Below are 19,811 nucleotides of genomic sequence, written 5' to 3'. Positions count from 1 at the left end.
TGAAGTGTTTGTGGGATCATGGGGGGGGAGATCAGAAAAAGGCTCAGTTGCAGTGGCCAGTGCTAGGGGGGGTGCACGGCCTCGAACTTCTGCTGGCTCAGGCTGCTGACCTCCTCCAACTGTCATAAAAGGAGGGCAAGGGCGTGGTGGCTCAGGAAGGCTTGCCTGGTTTACCGCGCTGGGTGTAGTCGGAGGGGGCTCCGGGAAGCCTCCCTCTCCCCACCTCCCCCCTCCTTGGGTCATAGCAAATGCCGTGAGAGCCATGTCTGCGCCACTTCAGCACACACACCTGCTTGTCGTTCAAGTTCTCTGGCCACAGGCAATGGGGAGGGTGGTGTGCCAGGCACACCTGCCACTCTGATTTGATGGACTCTTGTGGGCATGTGGTGTGGTGTGCACCGCCTTCCGTGTGTCACCTGAGTGTGTGAGAAGGCCTCCCCTTCCCCGCCCCACCACCTCTGCCAGCCCGGGATGCACCGGGGTTCCTGCTGCTGCCTCTGCCATTGTGCCAGGAGTGGGAAGGGGCTTCCGTCTGTGACACTGCCAGTTTGTGCCAGGCTTGCTGGTGTCTGGAATCACACATATGAATGAGGACCCCAGAGTAGCAGTGGCACACAGACAGATCCGGGGCAGGAAGTGGGCTGCTCCCAGGAGCACCATGCACCTCCATTTGTCCGGAGTGGGAGTGTCCTCCTAGAAGTGCTAGCGTGCGCTTGGTTAGAAAGCAGAGCGCAGGTGGAGGCACTGAGACCCTGGTGGCTGCTGTGAAGGCAGGCTGGCTTGGGGCAGCCCTGGCTCAGGGAGCTTACACAAGCCCTGACTCCATCCTGTACCACACTGCCCCTGCTCTGGCCAGCCAGCTGCCTCCAGCTCAGGCCCTCCTGGGCTGCGGGCTTCGCTGCCTACCACTGTGGGTTTGGCACATACCTGCTGCCCAGGGCACTGGCACAGCGGCGGGAGCTGCTGGAGGCTCCGTCCTTCCGTCGGCTGAGGACGAGTGCTATCCTGGGTGGGATCCGAGCTGGCTGCTTGGGTGGGAGGCTGGGAAGGAGCCTAGGGCCCCTGGGAGTGGGGCTGGGTGTGGAAGGTGAGTTCCCGGCTCAAGCAACACTTAGGTCCCCATTGCATGTCTCAGTCTGATGAGGCAGTGGGGGGCGGGGCGGAGCTGTGAGCATGCCCTGCACACTCGAGCAGCGTGTGTGTGGGAGCTGAGTTCTTGGAGGACATTTGCGTGTCTGGTTAGTCAGACGTTCCCTGTGACTGGATGCCTCTGGCAGTGCAAGCCCCCACGGTGAGGGCACGGGGCAGGAGAGGAGCCGGGACTGCGGCACGCGCGGGTCAGGGGCACGGGTGGCGGCTCTCCCCGCTGAGGGACAGGCACATGCGGACAACAAAACACAGACACCTGGGCCCAAAGACACATGCATAGCTGCAGTCACACACACTCGTATATACACAAGCACACATGCATGGGTCCACCAGTGCACACAGGTGCACACACAGACAACCCACTTGTACACATACTTGGGGGACTCATGCACACAGGCCCACACAGACACTACAGCACACGCATATACAGACACACACTTGTACACACACAGGCTTAAGGACATGGCGCACAGCAGACAGGCACACACATGGACATACAGACACACAGACCTGCATTCATTCATACAAGGCCACATATACACAGACACACGCAAGACAGACTCATCAGACAGACACACAGACACACAGATGAACATACACATATAGGTACCCGCACTCACTGTATAGCTAGGAGACGCGTGCGTGCGCACACACACACACACACACCCCTTGGCTTCGGCAGTCGAAGCTCCAGCCTCTTCTCACTCTGCTCAGGGACTGGCTGGCCCTGAGTGTCCCCGGCAGTTCTGCCTGGCCTCTCTCTGGCAGGTGCATGGGTCTGCTGGCACTGCACTTGCAGGGCCAATGGCAGAGGTCATGGAGGCCACCCTGCTGTTTGCCTCGTCCCGCGGACACCTCCCCCCTCCCCGGGCCCTGGCCCCCACCCCCAGGCCCCTCCACAGCCCCTGGCCCCTGGCCCCCAGCCCGCAACCCCCGCTCCCTGGCCCCCAGCCTCCCCTCCCCCCTCCTGGACCCCGGCCCCTCGGCCCCCCTCCCTGGCCCCCGGCCCCTGGCCCCCACCCCCTGGGCTCTGGCTCCCCTCCCCGGCCCCCGACCCCCAGCCCCTGGCCCAGGAGCAGCCCCCTGCGTGCCGTGTGCAGGGAAGCTTTCTGGGTCAGAGGAACTGACTTTTCTGTTGCAAACATGACTTAGCTTCATTTTATTTGAAAGGCAGAAATGGAAGAGGGAGACACAGAGTGCTTTCTCTGGGCGCTGGATCACTTCCCGGTGCCTGCGGCAAACAGCTGGCTAGCCGGGCTGGAGCCAGGAGTGAGCTCGCAGTCTGGGTTACTCCAGGAGTGGCAGGGACACAGGGCCATGACCGTCACTGCTGCCTTGCCTCCCAGGTGTGCACTGGGAAGAAGCTGGAATTGAAGGGAAGCCAGAGCTCAAACTCAGGCACTGTGATGGGGCATCCTACCCACAGCACCCAGGCCTTGGCGCAGAGGCCCACTGCCGGGGCTGCGCGGCTGCTCCCCCAGCTCCCCCGGCTGCTCCCCAGGCGGCTCCCCTGGCTGCTCCCCAGGCTGCTCCCCCAGCTGCTTCCCCGGCTTCCCTGGCTGCTCCCCCGGCTGCTCCCCAGGCTGCACCCGCGGCTGCTCCCCAGGCTGCTCCCCCAGCTGCTTCCCCGGCTTCCCTGGCTGCTCCCCTGGCTGCTCCCGCGGCTGCTCCCCCGGCTCCCCCGGCTGCTCCCCCAGCTCCCCCGGCTGCAATGGCGGGTGGAACGGCTTGGCTGGGCCCAGCAAGCCTCACACGTGCTACCTGCAGTTGAGAAGAGATGAGCAGAGTGTGGATACTTCCGTCTTACTGTTTTCATAGTTCTGCATGAGGGACCCCAGTTTGTATCTGTAGTAGAAACCAGCATCCCGGGGTGATGCCCCTGACTGGTGGGCAACAGGAAAGGGCAGGAGAGCCGCCACAGCAGAAACCAGGCGCCGTCTGTGCCCAGCCTCAGTCCCCGTCGCCTCCTCCAGGGGTCGCTAGTGGGAACTTCCAGTAGGAGAGGCGTGTGGGAACAGGAGTGCATGGGATGCCTCGCGCCAGCACCATCACATCGTGCGTATACTTTCCCATGTGGACGGCCAGGGCGGGGACAACAGGGAGCTCCCCACTGCTGGGTGAGGCCAGGCCCCAGGGGGTCACATGAGGGGTTCTCAGTGGCCTGGCAGTCATGGCCACAGCAGTGCTCTGGGTGCCCACCCTCAGGTCCCCCCATGTGACTGTCAGAGTCCTTTTAGCGGCAGCTCAGCACCCAGCCTGAGACCCACGTGGGTGTCATGGGGCGGGCAGAGGCGGGCATTCACAGCAAGCTGGCCGTGGCTCCCTCCCCCCCCAGCAGGGCATGGACCCCTCTGCCTTCTGGCCCCTTCGCACAGCCCCCGGTGGTCTTTGGGGTGTGGATTCAGGTCCACGAGGACTGTAAAGGCTCATCTACCAGGAACAAAAGCTTCCCATTTGTTAGGGAGGATGCTGGGCTCTGCTCTCATTGTGAGGTCGCACCCTTGGGAGGCAGGGGGCAGAGGCACAGGAGCGGCAGGGGGCACGTCCCTCGCTGACAGGAGTGGGGTGAGAACCCCAGGACCATAGCTCCTAGGGAAGTAGCCATGGGATACGGCTGCCATTCCCTGTTGCTTTCGCCATGAGGGAGCAGGATGATTCTGAGAGCTGGTAGGAACGTAAAGAACCAGGTTGATGAGCACGAGTGTCACGTGGCAGAGATCTGTACGGAGCAGCCAGCCCCGTGGCCCGAGCCCTAAAGATGCCCAGCCAGCAGCTGGGGTGTGCCGCCCAGGGGCAGCTGCTGGGGGGAGGCAGCAGCTGTGCCCCCAGGCCGTTGCCGCCACAGGGTGACATCATGGTCCAGGAGCCCAAGTCTCTGTTTCCTGGCTGTTAGTCGCATGGGATTGTGGGAGTTAGGTCATGGCTCTGAGCCCAGTGGACATGTGGAGAAGGGGCTCCTGTTTCTGGATTCCCCCGGCGTGGCCGGCCTAGGCAGTTCTCAGGTGTAGAGGCCAGCTGCAAAGCCAGCCCAATCCTGATCTGTGACACTGACCTCAAAGGTGACAGGATGCTGGGACACTCAGCCCCGTACAGCAGGGAGGGGGCGCAGGCCTTGTCGCTATACCAGACTGAAGCTGCTATGGTTGGGAGGGAGAGGAGGCAGGGGATCAAGGGGAGAGGGTTTTGGGGTAGCCAGTGACACTCACCACTCAGGGTGCCTTAGTTTGGGGGCCACATCCCCGACAGGTGTCATCAGAACAGCTCAGCTGCCCTGTCCAGCACACCCCCGCAGTTCATTCTCCTGGTTCAGTCATCAAGGGACACGCTGGCCAGTCAGGCCTTTGAAGGGGACACATACAGAAGCCAGCTTTGCTTGATAAGGGCTGTGCCTTTTCTCCTGTCCCCAGCATGGTTGGTACCACCTGAGCACAGCTGGTTAGGTGGATGGGGCACTGTGTGGCTACTGAGACTTGGGACCCATTTAAGAGTCCCCAAAGCAGCCCTGTCCATTGGTGGGCCAGCTTCAGGCCAGCCTCACACTGCCGCACTCTCATGCCATGTCCGATTGGGGCATGGCCAGAGCCCTGGGCCCCAGGCCCACATTGATCTCCTCTGTGTGGGCATGGCTGGGAACCTGGCTGGGCTCCATTTCCCGTCTGCCTCGGCTGCTGGAGACGGGGAGCTGTGAGGACTCCGGGAAAGGGCCCATGTACCTGTCACCAAGCTGCAGCTTGGCCCAGTGGCCCCAACTGACTTAATGATCCGGAGCCCTTGGGTGCCCGTACGGGCCCTCCGCTGGAGCCTGGTGCCTTCCTGGATGTCCACCCCAGTGGGACAGCTCTGGCTTCTGGTTGGCACGGCAGGACGTGGCCTCACCCTCCCTGTGCTCTGGAACATTCTCCCTTTTTTGTCCCTGAGGTCAGCAGCCACGGGGCACGGCCTCATGCCCACCTCCTGTTTCAGAACTCCAAGGTGCTGGCCAAGAAGGAGCTGGCGTACGTGCCCATCATCGGCTGGATGTGGTACTTCACCGAGATGATCTTCTGCTCGCGCAAGTGGGAGCAGGACCGCAAGACCGTGGCCGCCAGCCTGATGCACCTGCGCGACTACCCCGAGAAATACCTTGTATGTCGGACCAGACGCCTCTCCCTCATGGGTCCTGTGAGCCACGCCGGGCCGTGGCGGGGCTGGACCCCGGGCTGAGTGTGGCTGCTGCTCCTTCTCACGCGTGGTCCATGCTGTCACTGTGGGCTCTGTACTGTGAGGCCGTGCGTGGCCGTGGCCCTCAGTGTGCGACTGTGAGGCCGTGCATGGCTGTGGTCCCTGTGTGATTGTGAGGCCGTGCGTGGCCGTGGTCCCTGTGTGACTGTGAGGCCGTGCGTGGCTATGGTCCCTGTGTGACTGTGAGGCCGTGCGTGGCCGTGGCCCTCAGTGTGACTGTGAGGCCGTGCGTGGCTGTGGTCCCTGTGTGACTGTGAGGCCGTGCGTGGCCGTGGCCCTCAGTGTGACTGTGAGGCCGTGCGTGGCTGTGGTCCCTGTGTGACTGTGAGGCCGTGCGTGGCTGTGGTCCCTGTGTGACGGTGAGGTTGTGCATGGCCATGGCCCTCAGTGTGACTGTGAGGCCGTGCGTGGCCGTGGCCCTCAGTGTGCGACTATGAGGCCGTGCGTGGCCGTGGCCCTCAGTGTGCGACTGTGAGGCCGTGCGTGGCCGTGGCCCTCAGTGTGGCTGTGAGGCCGTGCGTGGCTGCGCCCCCTCCCCATGCGTGACTATGTGCCTCCCCTCCAGTTCCTGATCCACTGCGAGGGCACGCGGTTCACAGAGAAGAAGCACCAGATCAGCATGCAAGTGGCCCAGACTAAGGGGCTGCCCAGCCTGAAGCACCACCTGCTGCCCCGCACCAAGGGTTTCGCCGTGACCGTGAGGTGTCTGAGAGACGTGGGTAAGGAGGAGCGCTGCGTCCCCTGGGGTGCTGGTCCAGCAGGGGACCCTGGCTGGAATGGCTACACCCTCAGGATCTTGAACACACCTGGCTAGGTTGACTGGCACCACTGCCTGGTGTCCATGCGCACACCGCCCTCTGCTGCTCTATGCTGGTACTGCAGGCAGTGTGGATGGTGCCGCCTGGGCTCCAGGTTGCCCCCTTGGATTTGGTTTTGGGTTTTTGTTTTTGCATTAGCTGCCCACAGAGGGAGAACCCTCTCCCTGTCCTCTGTCCCAGCCCCACCTTGGCTTGCAGCCCTAAATTACTGGCAGTGAGAGGAGAACATAGCTGGTATCTGGCTCCTTCCTGCCCACTTCCTGCCTCTCCTTTTTGCCTTCCCCAGCCTCCTCTCCTGGGCCACCTGAGCTCTCAGGCCCACACAGGGCTCAGGGCTCCAGTGGGCGGGGCTTTCCGTGCTCTAAGCACCAGGCCAGCCACGGGGTGGAGGGCTGGCTGGGCTGGAGACCAGAGGCAGTGCATATATAGCTCTGCCGGCAAGCCAGGTCTCATCCTATTCTCATTTGTCTTCCCTGTGTGTCAAGGGTGGCCCCTGGACTCTCCCAGGGGCTGCATCAGGTGGGTGCCCAGCATGAGCTGTCTTCATTGGCACTGCCCACCTCTGACAAGGACCCAAGTGCCCTGCCTGCTTCTAGAACCACCATGGCTATGGTTTGTGGCCATGAGTCAGCGCTCCTGGCCTGGTCCTACCCAGGGCTGCATGAGCCACACATAGTGCCCGGCCCTTCCTATGCCAGCTCTGCCTTCAGTCTTGTTAGCCTGACAGGTCCGGGGTCCCTGGGTAACATGACAGGTGCCCTGACTGCCAAGCAGACCCATGAGCTGCAGAGCTTCCTTCCTCGGGCGCGTCCAGCTGCCTGCAGCTCGGCTCCTGGAGGAGTCTCTGGTCCTTCTTGTTTGCGGATTGCTCCTACGACAGTTACACTGCTGTAACTAGGACACGTCTTCCTACCCACTTCCCTGTCTGTTGATATGCTGGCTTTGCCAACCGCAGCGAGGGTGGCACCTCTGCATGTCAGAAGTGGCAGATTCTCATTGTCACGCCCTGGAACTGACCTGGGCTCCGCAGCGGCTGCTCCCCGTGGCCAGGTCGCCGGGAGAACTTCCATGGACAGCTGTTGCATGTCGAGCCCAGTTTGCAATTTGTCCATTGTCTTCGGCGTGCATGCGTATGTGTGGGCGAACTAGAGTGGGTTCACGCGCTATATACTGCTTTGTGTTTGTTTTATCTTTGTAGTTTCAGCTGTATATGACTGTACACTCAATTTCAGAAATAACGAAAACCCAACTCTGCTGGGAGTCCTCAACGGAAAGAAATACCACGCAGACTTCTACGTGAGGTGAGCTGGCTGCACGTGCCATGGGGACAGGGGACAGGGGACAGCAGGCCGTGGCCGCTCGCCTGCGCTGTTTCACGCCGAGTGGCTTTAAGGGCTGCACCTGTGTGCTGCACAGTCACTGGGTCAGAGCTGACAGAGGACCCAGGTGGCTGCCGTGTCCGGTGCCTGCTGGGAAACAGCCGAGGGAGAGGCTGCAGCAAAAACCCGCAGCACTGAGGCCTGAGCTGCGGTCGGCGCGGCAGCCAGCTGACATGCCCCAGGCAACCATTGCCAGTCAAGATCCTTCTTGAGGCCAAGGCACAGCGAGAGCCCAGTGTTCCAGCGTCCCCAGGAGGCGGTGGGCAGGGCACTCAGACTTCCCCAGAAGTTTTGTTGGCTGAGATAACTCACTTCCCACCTGGAAACACTGCTGGCTCTCCCGTGAAAACCAGAGGCTCATTTCCTTCCTCCATCCAAAAGCCAGGCTCCCGAGCTGGGTCCTCCCTGGGGTGGCTCGGCCCCAGCTGCCTCCGGGTCATGGAAGGAAGAGGAAGTGGAGGGGAGTGGAGTCCAGGCTGGAAACCTGGGCACAGGAAGCCAGAACCCCAGGGGGTGTCTGGCAGCCATGCTGGTTGCTTGCTCGGTTCTGTGGCATTAGGAGCAGGGGACAGCCTCTCCCGGGACAGTTGTCTGTGTGGATTGTAGAATCATTGTACCAAAATGTACCCTTTGATGGCGTTTGGCCTGGACTTCCTGGACTTCCCCTGTATGGGGGCCAGGGCTGATGGCTGCTGCGCGCCACAGTCAGGCTCGCTCTCAGCTGCCAGCGGGATTGGCTTGTCTGTCTGTGGACAGCCTCTGGAGACTCGGAAGGCCAAGCCAGTTCACTTGGGCTTGTTTGAAAGCCAGCTGGTATCTCCACAATAAACACTCCGTGTGCACTCGCTGGCATGCCACATGGCTGCTGACCAAGCCAAGCCGAGACAGACTGGCGTGCGGGCGCCCTCACCTGCCTCAAAATGCACACTCAGGCATGTGCCTAACGGAAATCTGGAGGCAGGCCCCGAGCGGGAATAGGAAGTGGGCCTGGTGACTCCTGCCCTTGCCCAAGCCAGGTCCGGGCGACCGTGCCATCTCTGGGCCCCTCCTGGGGACAGTATAGTGTAGAGGGGCCCTGCCCTTGTCCCAGCCTTGATGCTGCTGGGGAGCCACTTGCTGGCGGATGCTCTGCCTCCTCCTGGCCAGTTGACTCCGAACATGGTGGCCCCCGGGTGTGAATCTCGCACTGTTCACTGTGGACAGGTGAACAGCTCGTCCTGGGAGGTGGGGTGTCTGCTCCTCAGGCAGGGTATCGCTGAGCTGGGCCCCTGGCCGCATGCCTGCCTCACCCGGTTCCTCCAGTTGCCTTCGGGGCTCTGAAGCCCCAATGCTTTGGAGGTGCGCGATGGGCTGCCTGGTGCCACCTCCCTGCCAGTCACTGTCTGCTTTGCAGGCGGATCCCCATGGCAGAGATCCCGGAAGATGATGACAAGTGCTCTGCATGGCTGCACAAGCTCTACCAGGAGAAGGTCAGTGGCCCCGGCCAGGGGCAGGAGGGTCTACTCCCTGCTGGCGGGGAGGATGCGGCAAGCTACGATTCTTAAAGGGGCTTCATGCGCAACGTGAAGCTAGCCTGGGCCTCTCTAGAACACTCCCGTGGGAGACTCTGGCCTCCGGCTCCACACTGGTTGCCTCGTGTGGTCTGAGGACAGAGTCAGGACGAGCAGGGACCCGGCCCTGTGAGCCCGCAGTGGCCCTGTGAGGCTCAGGCCTGCCCGGAGCAGGTGTTAGGATTTTGGTCCTTTCATGCATAAAGGTGGCCGATTGCCCCTTGTCTCCAGGGCTTGGGCGACTCCTGGGCCCCATGCTCCGAGTCTGAGGGAGGCTACAGATGTGTCCTTCCAGGAAGCTGCTCCCAGAGCAAGGGGGGGCAGGATTCAGAAGCTTAGTAGCCACAGATTTGGGGTTCATGAGGTGCTGCACCCCGACAGCAAAACACCACTCTTCTCCCTGCTGGCAACCATCCAGGCATTGTGTTCTTGTCTTGTTTCCTGGCTTAACCCCAAGGGCAGGAATGCCACTTTGGCCGAGAGCCCCACAAACCAAGATGCCACGCCCGCTCCAGGCAAGGGGCATCTCTCCCCTGCGCCCAGGCAGGAACAGCATGGCTGTTGCATGGACCAGCAATGAGGCACTGCTTCTCCAGGTTCAGGTCTTAGGGCTTGTGACATGAGCATCCGAGTAGGTGAAGGCCTGGGACATGATGTGATTTGCCAAGGTTGAGCAGTTCATGGGTCAGGTCCCGGGGGGCGGGTCCTTGCTCCACTCCACGGAACACTGCAGCCTCAGCGCCCAGTTCCCGGGGCAGGAGGCAGTGCCTCCCCCTTTGAGTGTTGAGTGGGAAGCAGGAGTGGTGCGTGGCCCCTCCAGGTGGGAAGTGATCACCACCCCAACAGTCTACTGCCCACATCCAGCCCTGAGTCAGCCCTGTTTCCTGGAGCTCTGCAGGCACACAGGCTGAGTACAGAGAGGAGCCTGGTGACTTGGGCCTGGCAGCTTAGGGCAGCTTGATTCCACAGACAAGTCGAGTGTTCTGCCAGCGTGGTGGTGGTTGACAGGCGGTCACCCAGTCTGTACCAGAGACACTCCTAGATCCCCCATAGGGCAGCATGCAGGGCCCCACGGGCACAGGCCTGGTCTTTGGGAAAGCATCAGAGCAGCTCCTGGATGGACTCCACCCCTCGGCTGCACCTGCTCTTCCAGACCATCTCTACTGCTGAGCATGGCCTTCGCACTCCACAATCCTGTTTTTCCGGCTGTTGCTTCAAGCTTGTCGAGGGCCTTTGAGAATTAGCGCTTGTTGGTACACACTGAGACATGGGTACAAGGAAGCAGCACCCAGACTGCCATGTGGGTGTGAGGTCTCGATAGTGACCAAGGTCAAGGTCAGGTGTGGCTGAGTGGCCAGAGATTGTAGCAAGGTAATGTTTCCAGGACCCTTACCTGAAGGACACAGATAAGCTTGAGCTGGGTTTTTCATTATGAGTTGGACAGGGAAGGCTGGGCCCGGCCCTACACTCTGGCTGGTACCTGTGGGCTGCAGGATCCCACCCGTGCACCTCCCGCTGTGCTTCCCCAGGGCCGTAGGAGGACCTCACCTTGCTGAGGTGTGCGGGTGGGGATGCCCCTCCGTGGGGCCTTGTGGGTGCAGGCCTCTCCCTGGGGACACACCAGCTGCCCTTCCCCGTGTGACCTTGCCTCCAGGTTCCACCAGGTGGTCACAAACAGGCGGAGATCACAAGCTTAGTCCTCTCTCTAAAGGGGCACACCTAAGCAGAGTCTGGGAGAAGTTCACACGGAGCACAGAGTATTCAGAACAAGGCACAGGGCTCAGTAGTTTCTGCCTGAGAATAAGCAGCCTTCAGTTCCATTGCCACAGACTTGCTGCAGCAACATCCCTGGGGGTGATGGAGTGAGTGATGGGGCCATGCTAGCTCACACGTTTGATGTTTCTGGGGATAGGAGTTGGTCCCTGGTCAGCAGTTCACTGGCAAGAAGGGAGGATGTGTCTTCTGGACAGAGAGCAAAGCTTCAGAACAAACAAGGAGCCCCGAGTCCAGCTGATCCCCAGAAATGGCACAGATGGGCAAGTCTGGCTCAGCCAATGAGCTGGAAGGCACGTCCTTGGCCCCCCTGTACCCTGACACCTCCTGGTTAGCAGGCACGCAGCGTTGGTGCCCCCTTGTAGATATCACGTGCTCCATCTACTCACTGCTCAGCACCCTGTGGGTTTGGCTTCCCACCCACATCTCCATCTCACTCACCAGGGTTCCGTGGATTCTCCCATCATTGCTCCACTACTTGGTTTCCCCGGAAGCCCTGGCCACTAGCCCGGGGTGCCACACGGAGTGATGCCTGGGCCAGCTTGTCTCCCACTGGACATCTGCAGGCTGATTTTAATGAGGGTTCTGTGAGGCCAAAGCACCTGCCATGGTTCTCAGGACAGCTGGCAGGTGAAGGAAATGCATACGTTGTGCCCTGGACCTGCCTCTCACTGATACAGGAGGAAACTCGGCACTTGGGTCAGTCAGTTGTGGTTCCACGGAAACTCATTTTCCAGAGAACTCGACTCCTTGGCAAACGGGAATGTTTCTAGGCCAACTCAGGGTTTCTAGGCCAACCCGGCTGGGGCTGGAGCTAGCCACTTCTGCCCCTGATGCTCCTCCAGGGGCTGAGTTAGTTGGCTGCCCCAGCCACCAGCATCACCCCTGTGCTGTCAGGTGACAGGGGTCCTGTCATGTCCCTGCCTCACAGGGAGGCTGAAGCCTGTGTCTGAACTGGGGGAGCCCTTCCTCATTACTGCGGGGAGAGGGACGTGGGGCTCGGTATGTGAGCTGAGCCCCAGGCGGTGACCCGGTCTTGCCTGTGGCTAGCGCCGAGCAGGATGCTGGCTGGCTGCTCAAGGTCTGGGCAGAAACTGTGCTGCTTGGTCCCAGCTTGGGGGAGTGCATCCGACGGTCCCCACCAAGGAGCTGCTCCCCAGCGACAGTCGCCGGGAGGGAGCCTGTTGGCCTCTTTGGCCATCCTGGGAGTCACAGTGCTCACGGATCTTGGGGCAGGAAGGAAGGATGGAGAGCAGCTCTCCCAGCCCCTGCTCGCCACAGGCCAGCTGTCGCTCCTGGCCCCAGGGCCCCTGCTCCTTCTGAAGATGAGTCCAGGCACCTGCTTGAATAGGCACAGCTGACTGGGGCTAACAAGGGAACTCGGCTCCTGTCCTGCAGGGAGGGGATAGGCTGGGGAGCCACGGCAGATGCCCACTGAGGGCTCTGGGAGAGACGGTGGCACCGGGTCATAGCGGAGGGCCCCCTTTCTCTATCCCAGGACGCCTTCCAGGAGGAGTACTACCGCACGGGCGTCTTCCCGGAGACACCCCGGGTGCCCCCGCGGCGGCCTTGGACCATCATCAACTGGCTCTTCTGGGCCTCGCTGCTGCTCTACCCCTTCTTCCAGTTCGTGGTCAACCTGGTCAGCAGCGGCTCATCCCTGACACTGGCCAGCCTCGTGCTCTTCTTCTTTGTGGGTAGGTGGGCACAGGGGGCTTAGGAGACAACACTCTCCCTGAGCAGGGGAGTGGGGAGCAGACCCAGGGAGCGGCCCACCCTGGCTGCTGGGGCCTTCCTGACAGCACCTGCAGGTGTGGGAAGGCGTCATGGGCTCTGGCACAGTCCCTCCGCGCCCCCTCAGCCTGTAGCACGGGGTGTGTCCTAGCCCCAGGCACAGCACCCAGGCCCTGGCTCAGGAAGCAGAAGAGTGCCCTGGGCTCGTGTCTGCTCACCTCCTGTCTCCATCTGGCAGCCTTGCCCTGTTCCCTGTCACACAGGAGGTGTGACACACCTGGGGAGGTGGCAGGGTGGAGGGTAGGGTCCTGCTGACCCCATTCCTTCCGTCTCCGCAGCTTCCATGGGCGTCCGATGGATGATCGGTGTGACGGAAATTGACAAGGGCTCCACCTATGGCAACGTGGCCAGCAGGCAGAAGCACAAGGACTGACTGGCGCAGCACGCGCCTCAGGGGACCTTGGGACTGGCGGCCTGGCCCGGCCCCTTTGCAGAGCAGCCCCCTGCTGGGAAGGCCCACATCGCACCCTCCCTGGCAGGGAGACCCATCACAGCTGCACTGGCAGAAGATGCTCTTAAATTCTTTTCCTCACAACTCAGTGGGTTTTCTGGTCTTTTCTTCTTGGTGTGGGGCCGAGGACAGGTGCAGCTGGAGGGGGAACCCCGGCTGGCCTGGCTCAAAGACTACAGATGCTGGGGGGAGGGGCAGGCTGTGTTTCTGTCAGCCTCAATGGCCAGAGGTGGTTAAAGAAGACCCAAGTTGTGCCTCCACAACAAGAACAGCAGAGTTCTGTCTCCCACATTCACACAGATGCCCGCTCATTCTCCATCCATTCTCTGCCTCGGGGTCAGTCCTCATCCAGGGAGGAGCTGCCCAGTGGTAGAGCCAGGCCCCAGGGCCTGCTAGCATCCGTGAGGCCAGGATGGCAGGTCCTGGGAGTCAGTTGATGACAAACCCTCCCTGGAATGAGTGATGTGGCGATGTGTGAGGCCCTTACAGCCCCTGTCCCCCAGACACAACACAGCTGGAGGCCACCCAGCACTGCCCCCACCCTGCAACACACACACACACACACACACCCCTGCTCTGTTAAACACTGCAGTGGCAGCCCTCTGGGTCCTGGCAAGTCTACTTCCCATCAGTTCCCACCAGGTGCTCTTGACAGGCTCCATGGTTGGCATGTTGGGTGTACCATGCAGTCCTGGGCAGTGGGCAGGCTGTTACTAGCCCAGAGGCCAGACCTATACCAGGAAGCAGAAGGGGAGGAGGCAGTGTATTCTAAGGGTAAACAGGAAATCCACGGAGGGTGCACCGCCCCAGCAGGTCCCGGCTCTGCCCCTGGAAGAAGCCACGTATTGCCCGGACCAGTCCCCACTCCGCCTGGTTATGGAGGCAGCAGGGAGTGCCCAAGCCACGGGATCACATCACACTGACAGTGTCACCGGGTAGTGACCAAACCCTGTGAACTACCTAAAGGACCCTCAGGTGTGGAGACAGATCCTGGCTCACTTAGGGAAGAGCAGTGGACACCAGGGCCTGCGTGGGCAGTGCATGGTGACAGCCCAGCCAACCATCCCAGGCACCAGTGCAGGAGTGGCCACCACTGGCAGCAGGCAGGACTCTGAGGGGTGCTCAGGTGTGCGCCTGGGGCCTGTGCGAGGCAGTGCGGGGACCCTCACCCTGCAGCTCACTCCTGCCTTTTCCGTGATAGCATCATTCTCCCGGGGCATTCCAAGGGCAAAGAGCGGCATTTGAGAACCCTGAACAGCAAGAATCGGGCTGCCAGCCAGCTGCCTGCACTGCAAGGAATGCTCAGAAGTTGCGTTGTAGGAAAAACGAGCGGCTCTTCCCATCTCTCCTCTGTTCAGCACGGAGGGGATCTAAGTGGTTAGCACGCTCCCCCTTCCCCCTCCCGGAACTTGGAGAAGGAGGGCATCCACGCCTCTGTGTTCCTTTGTGAATTGGCTCTGGCCCCAAACGCAGCACAGTGAGGGAAAAGCAGCCAGGGTTGCCTGATCTCCTGGGAAGAACAGATGGCGGGGGGTGGAGGGGGTTGGGGCTGCTCTTTCATTTTCTGGGGACACAGGAGTGTGACATTGCCGGGGAGACATCCCAACAGTGTCCTGGGCCTCTGATGTGCCAGGGGGGAAGGGTTACACCATTTCCCTAAGCGCAGAAATGGAAGAACTATACTGCCATCCTCCGTATCTCTGCCCCATGTGCAGGTGGGAGGGGCCCACAGTGTCCTGGCAACCTGGCTATTTATACTTTCCTATGAATGGAAAACCCATGGTGTTGGGTCACCTTCCTGTCCCCTGAACAGACTGGCACATCCTGAGAGCTTTCTGCTGTCCTGCTGGGGCTCTGCAGGCAGGCCAGGGACTGTGGCAGAGGAAACTGCAGCTTCTACAGGAGCCCCGTGGCACTGCAGGCTCAGCCCTGGAGGCCATGGCCATAGGCTGGGCCCCTGCTAGGAAGTCACGGGAGGAGCCCTCCCATACCAACCTTCCTATGGACCGTTGACTGGTTTATTTGGATCCTATTAAACAGATTAGTCATTTATGACTTAAATATCTGACACTACTGGAGATGTGTAATACCATTGTTTCCTCTGCTGAGAAAAAAAAGTGGAAAATACTGAGCTTTAAAAGCCCAGCAATGAGGGGCCAGCCAGCTTAAGGCCTAACCACCACCTGTGGCAGCTGCATCCCTCATGGGCACCATTTCCAGTTCTGGATGCTGCACTTCTCCAGCCCACTGCTAATGGCAGCCACAGAGGATGACCCAAGCGCTCGTCCCCCTGCACCCATGTGGGAAACCCAGCAGCAGCAGCTGGCTTTGGCCTGGCCCAAGACCAGCCATTGTGGCTCTTTAGGAGAGTGGAACAATGGAGGGGAGACCTCACTTTCCATCTCTCTCTCTAACTCTTTGGAATGAATAAATATTTACTTAAGGAAACAATCAAGAAACAAACCAGCGGCGAAGGAGCACTGTTTCCTCCCTTGGCTGACCTGCCCTCACTGAGACACCCTGGGACACAGCCCAGTGATCGTCCACCTGCAGACACTGCCCAGGGCCCTGCTTCCTCCCCGCTGCTGTCTGTGCTTGACCAGCAACACAAACCCTCTCCTGCTTCTGACCCGTGGGCTTCCTCCTCTCCTCAGCCTCTCTAGCGTGGCTGCCTCTTCTGCTTGGCAATGCTCTCAACATCCAGGTCAAACCCCAGTGTGGCCAGTCCCAAGAGCAGAGTTGTTCCGGGGATGTCAACTGGTGGCAAGAAATTGTGTCCCAGCCAAGTGAACTAAGATTTGTGCAGGGGATCTGATGGCTGCACGGAGGCCCAGGAATGTGTGCTCTACAACCCAGGTGTGTTGTGCAAGTGGCCTGCATAGGACTCTGGGGCGAGCACTCTGCGGGAAGCACACAGGCCAGCTGCTGACTGCTGCTGGGCCAGGTAGGGCGGGCTCGTCCTCATGTATCCATCAGTGTCCTCTCTGGTCATCAGATGTGTGTAGGCAGTCTGCAGATGAACCCCAAACAAGTGCTCTGGTCCATGTCATCCAACTCAAGCCCACAGCATCCGCTGGCCCTGCCTGCCTTTCAGTACACCCCATGCAAGGCTCCCATGCACAGCTCCCAGATGCCAGGCTAGCCACTTCAGGGAAGTGGTGGACTCCTAAGTGAGCATGCCGTCTGCTACCTGTTTACATTCTGAGAACAAAGACAAGCTTTCTCATGCAACTCCATGGTACGGACTCTAGTCTCCTGACTCTTCATTCTGTAAAGCAATTCTGGGGAAATCTTGAAACTAATAACATTCATGTTTTTCTAATAGATCCAAAAGTAGGGATCTGACGGGGAGTGACATCAACGGAAAATCCAAGATGACCATCCAGCCAGAACTCAAGAGACAGTGCATGAGACGGACATGAAACAGGCCCCCAGGTGGCCTCTGGTCACTGGTCCCCAGGGATAGACAAAGGTTCCAGAATCTACTCACATTCAGGCAGAAGTGAGAAGGAACTGGTGGAAATTCTCCAGGGTCCCGACTGCTGCCTGGAACAAGACAGTCACGCCAGCATGCCTGCAGACATTGGGACAGAGCCTGCCATCACCTGCTAGGTTAAAAACAAAGTGAGACAGCTCCAGGGGGCGCCTGGCAGCCCTGGCACCTGCTGTGGGGCCAGGTGGACCAGGTACCACCTGCTGTTGACTTGGGCCCTTGCATCCTTCCCCAAGAGCTTTGAGCAGAGTGCCAGGTCAGATGTGAATATGTAAGTTCCAGTATGACAAGCAGGTCCCTGGCACTGCCCTGTTAGGTGTCCCTGCCTCACTAACTAGAATGGCATGATGTCATCCACCAAAGAACCTGGGAAGTATAGTGCAACCCGGTCCTGCCCTCCAGTCTTGGGCATGGCTCCTCGCAAAGGGCAGAGGTGGCCGCATGGTGAGGTTGGGGCTGCAGCTGGGACCTGCCAACCTGTGGATGGTCCACACTCCTGTGTGAATGCATGCTCATATGCAGAACAGAAAGGGATTGCCAGTTTGCTGATGTGGCAGGGACAACTGTGGCCCCGGCTGGGCATGGGCACAAGTGGGCTGACAGGCAGGCTCTGCAGGCATCACTGTATTCCCCGAGTCTCTTGGAGAACAGCAGCTCAGACTCAGCTCTGCTCTTTGCCTCTGCTCATGCAACAGTTGGCCAGCTGAACCCAGCAACTCTTGCTTCCTTTTTTTCTAGATTCTTCTCCAGCTGCAGATACATTGGCCAGGTGGCTACACTACAATAGAACTGATTCCTAAGCATCTTCTCAGAGATGAACTAGGCTGCCAGGCCATCCTTCGCAGCCGTACTAGGCAAAGGCCAAGGCACCATCTGCAGTGCCAGAACTCCTGGGGCAGGGGAGGGGCTGGTCACCACCCGGCCGCCTTCGTCTGCCCTGTGCCCGAGACTGGCTGCTATCCAAAGTGCCCATCCCAGCTCTCATTCACCTTGGCACATACACTCTTGCAGCAAGCTTGGATTTTGTCTGCAGGTAAGTTGCCGCCCAAGCCAAACACGGTAGACATTCCGCAGCTTGGCCCTGCCGCACAGCTCCTAGGACGGGACGTACGAGGACTGAGGGCGTGTCACTGCCTCCCCTGGTCCAGGACATTCCATACCACTCAGCGCTTGTCATGACCTGGCACAGTGTGATGTGACCATTATTTTGGCTAAATACAGGAGGGTTTCGTAAGTGCCACCCAAATAGCTGGGGTGCGTTGGGTATCAGCTGAGGCCAGGGACGGGATCACTGCTGAGGCGACCATCAGGAACACTGATGGCCCCTGGTACAGGAAGGACCCCATCACAGCTGTCGTCTGATGCCCTTCCCAAAGCAGGACAGCACGCTTCTAAAGCACCACTCAGCCAAAGCAAGCCTGTGTGCTCTCTGCACGCTCCACGCTTGGAAGCATCGATTGGCCAGCGAGGAAACAAAGCTGTGCTCCAGTGAAGGCAATGTGGCTCCCTAGCAGGCACCCCTCGGGTCCTGCAGCCCGTGAGAACTGGCACCTTGCTCCTCTCACCCCTGCCTAGTGGCTCCACCTCCAGGAGGGCATCCGGCTATGCTGGTGCAGCTTTATTCCGCAGTCTTCACCATTTCATCAGTCAGGGCACAGTCTTGTTAGACACCGTGAAGTGACCAGACATTCCTGACCACCCACACTGTTGAACTTGAGAGTGAACTGTATGAATGCCAAGTATAGACTGCTGAGTGGTCTTATGCTCCAGGGTGCTTGCAGTATCCAGCTCTCTGCCAGGAAGAAAACCACCAGTGGGATCCCTATCTTTACAAAGGAGGAGGCAGAAAAGCCGGTCAGGCAGTGCAGGGTCCAACCTCAGGTCCCAACGCTGCAGAGCTGTGGCCCGCCTGGCGGGCTGTGAACACCCAACGCTCCGTTCCCTGCATGGGAGGTAGGAATACAAGGGGTGACATGGGGTCCTGCAGCTGACGGGACGCTCACGGGACATAGAGCTGCTCCTCTTGCCTACCTGGGGATGGGCAGCGTAGGAATGAGGACCCCATGTGAGTGGTCCATTTTCACCTCATCCATATCAACTTCAGGCAGGGAGCATGAGGCTGAGGAGGCCACAGGCACACACATGGTCCCTGAACAAGCAGACTCATGGGGGAAGCACCTTGAAGACAGAAGCAGTGGCTCCCACAGGTGCCCTGAGGAGTGGGTGGTCTCCCAGCAGGCATGAGAGCGCAGCCTCGGGGAGGTGGCAGACAGCCTAGGCATGAACACTGTCGGCCTGCCCAACTTGCCTCGTCCAATACTCCAGCAGAACACGGAGCTGGAAGGTGCCAAGGTGCCAGCCTGGCACAACGGGCGAGTCCTGAGGGGACTGTGTACACTTTCATGGAGCCAGAACTTCAACCGAAGGCACTGCCTGTGACTGTCCCACTGCACAGCTACCTTCCCACGTTTCCTTACTGAGGGGCTCAACACAGACGCCACTACAAGGCCTAGCCTAACGGAGCAAATGAAATAAAATCAACACGGGGCCTTCAGATGGGAAAATGCAGCTTTCCCAGTGCCCTGTCCATTATTCTTAAGCGAGTGGGGAAAGGCTTGGCAGCTTCTCAGCCAACCCCTGTCCTTGTCACGGCTGTCTTGTCCCTCCACTGCCAGTGCTCCATCCCTCCAGCTCAGCGCTTCCACCCTCTTACCCCCACCCCCTCCATCTGCAGCCCTCCGCTGGCATGCACTCTTCCCTTGCCAGGCTCAGAACTTCCCTCACCAGCACTTCTGCCTTCCACTTACAGGGCTGGCGCCCACCCTCTGCCAGCAACCCCCAGTGGAAGACTGACAGTGATGGTGGTATTGATGCCAATGCTGCAAGACAGAGCTGCCCCCAGCCCACCGGCATCCTGCCCGATGCAGACCCTGGCACTCATACCACCTGAATGTTGACATGGGTGGTTTGGGCCAGACATTTGGCATAAGCCCACATGGCAGTATCTGGCATCACAGTCCGATGCGGGCAGCAGGAGACAGCTGTCACCCGTGTTTCTGGCTCCAGCCTGGCTCCATTCTGGCTGCTGTAGGCATTTGAGAAGTCAAGCGGTAGATGGAAGCTCTCTGTTTCTCCACTAACTTTTTTTAGAAGCAGATGCGGAGAGAATTTGGGAGATGAAGG

The 19,811-nt window shown here is 59.9% G+C and overlaps 1 protein-coding gene across 1 annotated transcript in view; it reads left to right on the top strand.

The window, feature by feature from the left end:
* Nucleotides 1-13,377, top strand: part of AGPAT4 (1-acylglycerol-3-phosphate O-acyltransferase 4) — an 86,059-nt gene extending 72,682 nt beyond the window's left edge. Inside the window, exons 4-9 of the mRNA XM_040965432.1 lie at nucleotides 5,113-5,274; nucleotides 5,936-6,089; nucleotides 7,387-7,489; nucleotides 8,961-9,036; nucleotides 12,389-12,587; nucleotides 12,963-13,377. Coding sequence (XP_040821366.1) covers nucleotides 5,113-5,274; nucleotides 5,936-6,089; nucleotides 7,387-7,489; nucleotides 8,961-9,036; nucleotides 12,389-12,587; nucleotides 12,963-13,057 — 789 coding nt within the window. The 3' untranslated portion in view covers nucleotides 13,058-13,377. The remainder of the gene's footprint in view (nucleotides 1-5,112; nucleotides 5,275-5,935; nucleotides 6,090-7,386; nucleotides 7,490-8,960; nucleotides 9,037-12,388; nucleotides 12,588-12,962) is intronic.
* Nucleotides 13,378-19,811: the final 6,434 nt, after the last annotated feature.

This window comes from Ochotona curzoniae, unplaced genomic scaffold (assembly GCF_017591425.1).
Source record: "Ochotona curzoniae isolate NIBS_2020 unplaced genomic scaffold, NIBS_Ocur_1.0 scaffold_3890, whole genome shotgun sequence".
Lineage (NCBI taxonomy): Eukaryota > Metazoa > Chordata > Mammalia > Lagomorpha > Ochotonidae > Ochotona > Ochotona curzoniae.
This window is presented reverse-complemented; position numbering and strand designations above follow the sequence as displayed.